At 38.8% G+C, this 11,707-nt stretch overlaps 1 protein-coding gene across 4 annotated transcripts; it reads left to right on the top strand.

Annotated features, from left to right (window-relative positions):
* The first annotated feature begins 6,230 nt into the window (after positions 1-6,230).
* Positions 6,231-9,756, top strand: LOC121369464 (E3 ubiquitin-protein ligase RGLG2-like). 4 transcript variants are annotated; one of them, XM_041494566.1, is made up of 2 exons: positions 6,231-6,286; positions 8,185-9,756. In XM_041494566.1, exon 2 carries the CDS (start codon positions 8,205-8,207, stop codon positions 9,231-9,233), a length of 1,029 nt encoding a protein of 342 aa, XP_041350500.1. In that variant the 5' UTR covers positions 6,231-6,286; positions 8,185-8,204; the 3' UTR covers positions 9,234-9,756. The 4 variants fall into 4 exon arrangements, with proteins under 4 accessions (XP_041350500.1, XP_041350501.1, XP_041350499.1 ...); XM_041494567.1 differs by lacking the exon at positions 6,231-6,286 and adding an exon at positions 6,294-6,342; XM_041494565.1 differs by lacking the exon at positions 6,231-6,286 and adding an exon at positions 6,355-6,493.
* Positions 9,757-11,707: the final 1,951 nt, after the last annotated feature.

Below are 11,707 nucleotides of genomic sequence, written 5' to 3'. Positions count from 1 at the left end.
AACGTTCGTTGGCTGAACTGAGGAAAGCTCTCGGCGTAATATACGTCACGCTTCAGAGTCAGCTGACACCCACGTGTCAAGAGACATCGTTGCGGACATGAACAATACGATTAGGCCTACACGGAAGTAAATTGATGTAAATGTGTAGAAAAAAACAATAGTTGTTTTGCATCTATGAATACCTAAGCAGTTTCGTTATTTCCTTTGTCTTTGTTAATTTTGTACCTATGGTCGAGAGCACGCACTGAGATCGCGATCGCAGGAAATGAACATGCAGTATTTATACAAATTGCAGTTAAACGTACACTGAATTAGTTTACAATAATCATATTTGTTTGATATGTAGTTTGTTAAACTGTGAGGTGACAAGCATTTAACACGACGCTGAAATCAACAGCAACAACATGGCGCAAATTATGAAATTGTTGGGGGTGGGGAATTGATGGGTTATTATATTAAAAAGTTTTAACCCCCCCCCCCCCAAAAAAAAAAAACCACCCAAAAACAACCCCAACATGATTTGATGGATTGAAGGCAAACACTTAACTGTTTTCAACCCACTACCCCACTTCTTTTGGCTTGATTTTTGTGTTATAATGATGCTATATATGTAAGCGCCTTAAAAAAATCCTGGGGAAAGGCCTGACCTACCAGTACCTACCAGCCTTATGTCCGAAGGCTTAACCACTACACCACTGAGGAAGCCATTAATTTACAACTATTTCTTTATATTTCAACAACCGTGGAATCCAGGACCCAACGTAACTTGATTGGGTTTGATAATTTGATTACACTAATTCCCACGTCAACAAGTTTGATAATTCTTTTAAGTCTTGACCTCAGTGTCTGCTAAGTAAATGATCTTGGCAATTTTTTATTTGACAACACACTGAACACATTTTATTTATGGTTATATGGCATCTGACATATATACACAAAGAAAAAAGTTAAGCACCCCCAGATATGATTACTTATATAATATTGGCATGCATTGCAACTGAAATTGCAATGACAATTCTGACAGGCAATATCCATAGAAAGGATGAGATCATGCAAGCATGACAATGGTGTCACATCTCATCGCCATGTGCACGTGCAACATGCCACCCATGACATTTCCAAAGTGCAGTATGGGTGCGTGCCCAAATTGGGTATTTAACGTGGCCGTCTTACACTGTTCGATCATTATCAGTGAAGATGAATCGAAGGAGAATATCAGTGGATCAAAGATCACAAATAATTGGCATGCGTAATGCAGGAATGACGTTCAAAGTCATCGGCCGTCAGCTGGGGTACCACTACACAGTAATTAGCAGACTCGTCAGGAAACATGTCGTAACCAACTCTGTGAAGAACTTGCCACAGTCAGGTAGACCGTGTGACATCAAACCGTGAAGACGTAGCACTGGGGCGGCTGGTACGGCGTCTACCGTTTGCAACAAGCACAGTGCTGAAACGTGAGTGGCTGCCCAATCACCAGCTCTCTACAAGAACGGTGACAAACCGCCTCAAACTGTTGGGATTGGCGTCCAGACGAGTCATAAGTGTCCCTTACTGTCAAAACGACACAAACGCTTACGTTTGGCATGGTGTCTAGCACGGCGAGTGTGGAATCTGAGAACATGGAGAAGGATTCATTGGTCCGACGAAAGCCGGTTCCTGCTCCATGTCATGGATGGGCGAATGAGGGTTTAGAGGCAGAAAAATATGGCTTATGCACCCAAGAACATCCAACCAACTGTCCCATACGGAGGAGGCTCGGTAATGAGTTGGGGGTGCATCTCCCATGACTGCAAGCTGGACCTAGTCACCTTTCAGGGCAATTTGACAGGTAACCAGTACATCCGTTGGGTCCTGGAACCAGTTGTCGTGCCACATTTCGACAACCACCCACTCGCTACAAGGCCTCAGTACATGGATGACAACGCCATGGCCTCATTGTTCCTTGGCTGTGACGGCGCATCTCCAGAACAACGCTGTGACGACTTTGCCTTGGCCCGCAATGAGCCCCGATCTGAATCCCCTGGAGCACATTTGGGACATTCTTGGCCGTCGAATACAGAAACTGGACCCCCATGTACAAAATCTGAGAGAATTGGAAGCTGCTTTGCATCGGGAGTGGCTGTTGCTGCCTTGTCAGAAGATCCGACACTTGACTGGGAGGGTGAGGAGCAGGCTTGAGGTGGTCATCTGAGCACGTGGAGGGTACACAAAGTACTGAACGTTTGGACTGTCAGTGTCGTCTAGGTAACCGAACATAACTTTTTACCCAGAACTGACAATCTTAAAATGTCGTATGGACTCTGTAGATCCATACTTATAACGGGTATGTTTTGCGGTGAAAACATGACTGGTGAGGTTGCGACCATATTGTGATTAAAAATTCACCACAGCTGACAATTGTTTGTGTTTTCCTATTGTCAGAATGTTGTTCTTGCCTTTCACATACATTGCCATGACTTCATTACGTCAGTAATTGCATGGCAAAAATATTTTCATTCGTCAGAAATTTCGTGGGGGTGCTTAACTTTTTTCCTTGTGTATATGTATGGTTATGGACCACATAGATATTGAGAGAGGAAACCTGCTATTGCCACTCCATGGGCTACTCTTTTTGATTAGCAGCAAGGGATTATTTTATATGCACTATCTTATAGACACGATAGCACATACCACAGCCTTTGATGTACCAGTTGTGGTGCACTGGCTGGAGCGAGAAATAGCCCAATGGGCCCACTGACAGGAATCGATCCCAAACCAACGGCACATCAAGCGAGCGCTTTACAACTGGGCTACGTCTCACCCCAAGTAAATGTTCCTTTCACATTGAGATGGGAACTCTATTAACATGCCCATGTCCACCAAAAGTTCAGGCACGCCTGTCCTGGACTTAGCCTCTGACCAATTCCGCGATATTGACCACTGAATGTTAGCTATACCCATAAATTAAAATAACACATGCCACATGACGTAAGCATTTTGTTCAATGCTAAATAAGGTGATTACATTGGGAGCATGTTAATTTTTATAGTTTTTGAGTCACGCGTAATATTGTTGCAATACTTTTGATGTAAGTTACAGCTGGCTTCTACGTGTTATTAATACATAGTTTGGATGACTGGTGTCCTCTCATAATACTTGCACAACACATTACGTAATGGATTTATGGTATACATACTAGTATTGATTTATGTTGAAAATAGACTCTAAACAGCTTAGAATGCCTGAAGAATGCTGTCATGTTGTAAGCTTGTGATCTGTACTGGTACTCTTGGGTGCATTCAGAGACATTTAAACAAAACATAATTTTTTTTATAATAACCTCACATGGTTGTATACAATTTTGTTTCACTTTCCTAGTAGGTGTACTGGGAGTACTTTAATGTAAATGAAGCCAAACAATTTAAGGTTGCTATTCAGCAAGAAAAATGGACTAGTGGAAACAAATCTCCAGGAACACTTTGAGAATTAAGTTTTATGCAAAAAGCAGAACCCTAGGGTCTGACCTTATTTTACCCTTCAGTAATAACCGAGTGATTATTTTTTTGTTTAAATGTCAGCCAGTATTGGAGATAACTGCATCTGTATGCTCACATGACAAGTTAATCAAGATTCTCACAGAAACACTGAGCTTATTATTCCAACTACAGGTATCCTCTTTTGTTGTTCTGGGATCACAGATTTGACTATTTAAAATACACATGATGGGTATAAACAAAGAAATGTTTTATTTAATGGTGCACTCAACATTTTATCTACAGTTATATGACATTGGAGAGAGGAAACCCACTACCAACACTCCATGGGCTACTCTATCAGATTAGCAGCAAGGGATCTTTTATATATGCATCATCCACAGACAGGATAGTACATACCACAACCTTTGTTATACCAGTTACGGAGCACTGGTTGGAGTACATTCAATGAGTCCACCGACAGGGATCGATCCTAGATCAGGCAAACACTCTACCTCTGAGCTACATGTGCGTCCTCCCCTATATAATGGGTATGGCTGTGGCAATCTGATAAATTAGCTTGCTAGACCAATGCAGAATATTTCTCACTGAGAAGATATGGAAAATATTTTCCCTGTTATGAGTGACTGCTGGGGTAATAAAATAAAATATTTCCTTCCTTCCCAAATTCTGAATAATTTTGTAAATTTTATCAGAAAAAATGTTGCAAAGTTCTTATCAGGCATTCGTATCAGTTCTAGCTGATCAACAGATGTCCTTGTGGTGATGTTTTCTCGATGTCGTCACCAGTATTAATGTTTGTATTTAAATTCTATTTCAGTGCAAGGGGCGGGAGGTAGCCCAGTGGTAAAGTGCCCACTTGATGCATGGTCAGTTTGGGATCAATCGCAGTTTGTGGGCTCATTGGGTTATTTCTCATTCCAGCCAGTACACCATAACTGGTATATCAAAGGCTGTGGTATGTGCTATCCTGTCTCTGGGATGGTGCATATATAAGATCCTTGCTACTAATGGAAAAATGTAACGGGTTTCCTCTCTAAGACTGTATGTCTAATTACCAAATGTTTGACATCTAATTACCAAATATTTGACATCTAATAGCTGATGGTTGATAAATCAATGTGCTCTAGTGATGTTGTTAAACAAAAGAAACTTCTTTTATATGAGTAAATAACTAAGGTTGCTGCCGACAGTCACTTTTCGCACCCTTGTTTTGGCTTCGCACACAATAAATATAACATGTTATCGTAATTTCATTTGAAATCCATATTCGTAAAAGATACAATTTTTTAAATCACAAAATGTTCTTCAAACATATTCAGGTGCATTAGTAATGTTCAAACAAATAATTTCAATAGCAATTTTGCGATTTAGAAATTGGTTCAATTTATCAGTCCACTTCGTCAGTCGTGGATTAGAATTCCACCAACAACTCAATTTAAAATCTTTCAAATTTTCAAAAGATGAAAATAACTGAATATGTAACGAATGTCCATGAAACAAAACAAAAAACCCATCAAGGTGGTGTTGTTAACGTGGAAGCACCTACTGACAAACGGATGTATGCAACTAATGATACTTACTGTCCAGTTGAAGCACTTCGTTAATCGAAAAAACCCACCCAGACGCCAAATCACTATTTAATCATTGCTCAAAGGATGCCTTAAATTCACCAATGAAATACTGAATCTGTCTGGTACACCACAATTCCCATGAAACAATACCAGTTTAGTCGCTTCATGACCGACATTTGCAGGCAATCAAAAACTAAAGTGTGAACCAAATTCTTAACAACAACGACAAATTGCTCTCCTACTTTTATTTTTCGTTAGATTTTACCCACATTTTGTCCAGACAGAAATCTTGAAAAAACCCATTACAATGACACATTTCCACATACTAGATGATAACCATGTCAACTATATCGACTTCGCTGAGATCGCATCTAGGACAAAAATCATGTAATTTTGTGCCGGCTGCCATTTTGACTTTTTATGGAATATTCTCCAAGAGGGGTGAAAGGATGACTTAAATTCACCAATGACGTCATATTTAAACAAAAAATGGCAGACGGCAGAAAACTGCATGTATTTTGCCCTATGCTATCTCAGCGAAGTCGATACTGGCGACATCATTACAGTCTCGTATGTGGAATCTGTGTCACTGTAATGGGTTTTTCACAACTTGTGTCTGGATAAAATTTGGGGGAAATGTAACGTAATTAAAGGTAGGAGAGTAATTTATTGTAGTCGTTAACAATTTGGTTCGGACTTTAACACCATATACACAGCACACTGCTTGTGAGCAACAAGCATCCAGGCAATGAGTCTTTGAAATGAGGCACATCATGTTTATGAGTGGGCATCGAAGTGAATCTGCTGTTAGAAGTTATAACAGAGATTTCCCATCCATACAAAAAAATACATATTAGCACAACTTGGTCGACCATGGCAAACCAGAAACTTGTCCCGTCTACTGTTTCGGCGCCTCAAATGCTTGTTCCATCGGAAAATCCAGCAGTTCAGTCAATTTCGCACAATTTCACATCAACCGGGTTCATTTCTAATTCTTCTTTTCAAAATTGCACTTTCCAGTTTGGCGGCAATTGACAATAATTAAATTAAGTGTGAATTGTTTACTGATGGTGCTGAACATTGAATTCTTCTCGTGAGTGCATTAAAAAACTTTGCAACGTCACAACATTTGATGACGTCATTTATTTTATATTTATATCTAGTATTACTGAGCGTTAAAGAAACAAATAAAATAATTCAAAATAAAATATGAACTTTTAGTAGTAGTATTAATAAGTATGTTTGAAATTTAATTATAAGGATCGTCTGTAATTTCTTTTACGTTCATCGGGGTATGAACCAAAAAAATCATCCGCAAACTTCTGCGAGAACGGCTTCGCCGATTCACAGTTTGCGGATGATTTGGTTTTTGTTCATACACCGATGAACGTAAAAGAAATTACAGACAATCCTTATATAACAAGCAAACAACATTGTTCACAGGTCGGTATTATTTTTGTTTTCATAATTCTGGACAAAATATTAATATTAACTTTTAAAAGATGAAAAATGAAAAGTAACTTTTGTCAAAATATCTATATCATATTAAAAAGTTACCATTGGATATGTTTTATTTATTGTGTACGAAGCCAAAACAAGGATCTGAAAAGTGACTATCGTGGACTTTAAAAATATATATTTAAGACTGCAGCTTTAATTATAAACTGTAGGACGTTTGACATTAGCATGTGGTGTATGATTTCAGAGAATGAATGGAAATCACTTTCACAATTCCTTTTTGTTGTACTGTCACTGACATTTTTTGTAGTTGTTAACAATTTGGTTAGGACAGTACTACTGTCCTAACCAAAACGTTAACAACTACAAAAAATTACTCTCCTACCTTTAATTACCCTTACATTCCCCCCAAATTTTGTCCACACACAAATTGTGAAAAAACCATTACAGTGACACAGCTTCCACATATGAGACTATAACGATGTCGCCAGTATCGACTTTGCTGAGATAGCATAGGGCAAAATACATGCAGTTTTCAGCCGTCTGCCATTTTGCTTTTTTATAGAATATTCTTCAAGAGGGGTGAAAGCCTCCTAAGTACGTGACATAATTAATATAAAATCAATGATCTTTAGTGGTATATTTAAACAAACAAAAAATAATTTTAAAAATTAATATGACGTCATCACGTTTGCTTTTATATCATAACATGTTGCGACGTTGCTAGATTAAGTCATATCCTTTCACCCCTCTTGGAGAATATTCCATAAAAAGTTAAAATGACAGCCGACACAAAATTACATGCTTTTTGCCCTATGCGATCTCAGCGAAGTCGATATTGGTGACATGTTATCATCTAGTATGTGGAATCTGTGGCATTGCAATGGTTTTTCCTACATTTCTGTCTGAACAAAATGTGAGTAAAATCTAATGAAAAATAGGAGAGCAATTTTTGGTAGTTGTTAACATTTTGGTTCGGACTTTAGCTGATTGATGTAGCAAAAATAAATAACTTATTGTTTTTGCATTTAAAATTATTTCATTTTACCTTTTTTCTTTTAAATTCAATTTCAATGCCAGACTAATATTAAATCTCATATGAGTGTACAACAGATGTTATCACCAATATTAATATTTTAATTTAAATTCTATTAGTGCCAGACAGATGTTAGGTATGAGTGTATAACAGGATCCAATTTCACAAAACATTGTACATTTGTTTACAACTAGCAGTTATACCGGTCAAACGTTTTCGTGTGTGTGGCATCTATTTCATGCAGAAAATTACATTATTATGTAAGATTAAGCATTTTAAGGTCAAATGAAAATGAAATATGAGTACTTCAAACTATTTTAGTTATTCTGTTAATAGTAATAAGAACTGTTGTTGAGTCATAGATTTACGTTTACGTCTAAAACTAAGCTCATTATGCTTTGTGAAATTGGGGCCTGATATCCTTGTAGTGATGTTTTCTCTAACTCATCGCCTATATTAATATTTTATTTAACTTCTGTTATACTGTCAGACCGATGCTGTGGTATGAGTGTACAACAGATGACATGTGGTTTCAGTGCCAGACCGATGCTGTGGTATGAGTGTACAACAGATGTCCATGTGGTCATATTTCCTTTATGTCATCGCCAATATTAATATTTTAATTTAACTTCTGTTTCAGTGCCGGACTGATGCTCTGGTATGAGTGTACAACAGATGTCCATGTGGTCATGTTTCCTCTATGTCATCGCCAACATCATTGGCCTCGTCCTGCACTGGCTGTACTACCAGGAGAAGTCGCAAAGCACATCCAACTCAAGCACGGACATCGCGGAGATGAAGAAGGTAATGCAGTACAAACCCACCCCATCGCTTCTGGCCATGCTCGGACTCCAGGCTCACCACACGTTCTTCGCATTCGAAGACCATTTCAACACGTTCGAGGAAGTGAGTCTCGCGTGCAGAAAAGCAGGGCTGGAGAAGTGTGGTCTGATAATTGGGGTGGACTTCAGTGCCAGTAACGAGTGGCAGGGCAGGAAGACGTTTTCGAGTCAGAATCTTCACAGGATAATACCAGGAAGGATTTACAACCCATACCAGAAGGTGATCTCCATCATTGGGAAGACGTTGGAACCGTTTGACGATGACAATTTGATTCCAGCGTTCGGCTTCGGTGACAGATCTACTCTTGGAATGGATGTCTTTTCTTTCGTATCATCTGGGGAAATGTGTTGTGGTTTTTCAGAAGTATTGGATCGCTATTCTGATATCGCTACAAGAGTCGAACTAGGTGGACCAACAAATTTTGTGCCTGTGATTTACAAAGCCATAGATATAGTGAAAGAAAGCAGCAAGTATCATATTTTGATCATCATCGCAGACAGGCAGGTTAATGAGGAACAAACGACAATTGCCGCGATTGTGGAGGCCTCCAATCATCCGCTGAGTATTATTCTGGTTGGTGTGGGCGACGGACCGTGGGATGTTATGGAAGATTTCGATAACTGTTTACCACAGAGGGAATTTGATAATTTTCAGTTTGTTAATTTTCATGCCGTTACCGCGAAAGCCAGAAATCCAGAAACAGCTTTTGCCCTGCACGCATTGATGGAAATTCCTGATCAATATAAAACAATAAAAGCCCTTGGTTACATCACACAGACTAATGAAGGCAATGGTAACTGTGTACAAAGTCTGGAGGCAGAACAGTTAGAACACAAAGCTTGTTGATCATGCAAAGGACATATTTATTTAATGACATAACGCCATTTTGACAGGTTATTGAGGGAGAGAGAGAGAGAGAGAGAGAGAGAGAGAGAGAGAGAGAGAGAGAGAGAGAGAGAGAGAGAGAGAGAGAGAGAGAGAGACCACCCTGCTGTGCCACAGAGTCCTTCCATGACGCACTTTGTATGCACTTTCTCATAAGCAGGACGATACCTACCATAATGTTTGATAGACTAGTCATAGAGAACTGATTATTATGCAGACAAAGACAGACGTGTATGAAACATCTAGAATGACAGGGAGATTAGTGTGCAAGGGATATGTTAATTGATTCACTCACTTAAACTGTATTTTTGGAGTTTTGACTTGTATATGGATGGATGAGTGGGTGTGTATTTGGGTGGATGGATGGATGGATATAGAGATATAGAGGTGAATGGAAGCTGGATGGATAGTTTATTATTACTGTGTCATAATGTTACAGAACACCACAATGATTGTATGTAAGGAATAAAGCCATTCACTATTACATAATGTTTATATTTCTGGGCTTTTTTAACAATTAAAATCAGTTACATTTTCTTGCTTCAGATATTAATGTTTGTATATAGTCAATGTGTTTCTGGTTATAATGCATGTAATGTTTGTATATATTCAATGTGTTTCTGGCTATAATGCATGTAATGTTTGTATATATTCAATGTGTTTCTGGCTATAATGCATGTAATGTTTGTAATTTTAGTTAAAACTGGATTTTGCCTCATAATGTTTTTTAATATGCACACAGTTATGGGAACGTAAAAATCTAACCAAAATTTTATGGCGATCAAAATCATATTGGATATATGTAAACAAAAAAGTCATTAATATTTAACAATTATTGACACATTTTAATGGCTACAAAGCGAGCAATGTCATATGTATTTTACTTGTTTTATTTTGACTAAAAATAATTTGATGAAACTTGATTCAGTGAGACCATGAATTACCCATGTCAGTTGTTTTTAACATATTTGTTTTAATGTAACTAATATTAACAATGGACTACATATTTCTAATAGTACTTTTTAATGAAGCAAATATTATTGAAAGGAAAGGAAAGAAAATGTTTTATTTAATGATACTCAACACATTTTATTTACGGTTATATGGCATCAGACATATGGTTAAGGACCACACAGATACAAGAGCCAGCCTTGGCCGGCTCCTCCGTTCATGACAGGAAAGGTGGGGGGAGGGGAGAGGAGGGACCGCCTGCACTGGCAGGTGCAAGGGAGCACCAGCAGCCCGATCAAATCAGTAGCAGGTGGGTGGGGGTGGTGGTGGTGCTATGGAATTTGAATGGAGCAATTAAATGCCAAAGAGAAAAGGGTGCGCATTTTTGATTGAGGGAATTTGGTGCAATTTTGAACGGTCGGTCGAAAGGTAAATGGCCGAGCTAATATAGGTTTTGATATTAGTGAATCGAGAGTAGCTCGTTAATTTTAGACCTCTACGATGCTGTGGTGTCTCCCTAGGTTGCCCATAGGACCCTTATAAAGGGCCTGACCGCTTCTGGTCATGGCATCACCAAGTACCAAGTTATTACCAGCAGCAAGTATTGAGGGTTTGGGTGGGGGAGGCCGATATTCTTTTGTTCAGCTTCCCCCGGGTGCATTGCATTTGTGTACTCGGAACCGGTATTCTTTTGTCCGGTTTCTTATTAGAGTACGTGCTGGGCAATTAAATGGGGGCGGGTGCATTGTTATCATTAGTCAATGCACCCTGTGTACTGATGCAGTGAGAGTGTAGTCTGTGTGTGAATCCTAGTTTTGTATTAAGGTTGTACCTATTGTCTTAAGTCCCTATTCTAGTGAGTTCAACAGTCATTCATGACCACCCATCCCCCTCCGTCCTTGTATAGCATTGAATACAATGACGGAGGGGGAGTTAAACTAGCCTAGCTATCTAATTTGAAGGGTTAAACCCTTATAGTGTAGGTATTGGTTTAAAAAGCCTAGTGCTTGGCATACTTAACTTTATTACCAATGCAATGAAACGAAACTAACGGTGGCAAGTAGCAATTGTATACATATATGCACCAATCTAGGTACTTAGTTTGAAGAATTTTGATTCCCGCCCCCTAAATATAGGATTTTAGTAGGCTTACTTGGTTTGTCTTCAGGCTATCTGGATAGTTGGGTATCGGTTTTCCTGCATGTCTTTGCTTCTGGAACCCTAGTTGACTTACCTTAGTTAGCTAGGATGGAATGCATCAGTAATAAAAAAAACATGGTGTGGGTGCAAAGACAAATTCGTGCAGTTTATTTACAGCTCAAACAGGCAACAGAGAATGCTTCTTAAAGGGTGGAGGTGAATCGAGGTGTTAGAGGGTTTAGTTTCTGGAAGTGGATGCAGGACTTTAGTCTTATTCTGTTGCTTTAAAAACTAATTGAATGATGGTATTTAACAACTGGATATTACATGTCTTTGTTAAACAC

The sequence above is a fragment of the Gigantopelta aegis genome, chromosome 3 (genome assembly GCF_016097555.1).
Source record: "Gigantopelta aegis isolate Gae_Host chromosome 3, Gae_host_genome, whole genome shotgun sequence".
Lineage (NCBI taxonomy): Eukaryota > Metazoa > Mollusca > Gastropoda > Neomphalida > Peltospiridae > Gigantopelta > Gigantopelta aegis.
This window is presented reverse-complemented; position numbering and strand designations above follow the sequence as displayed.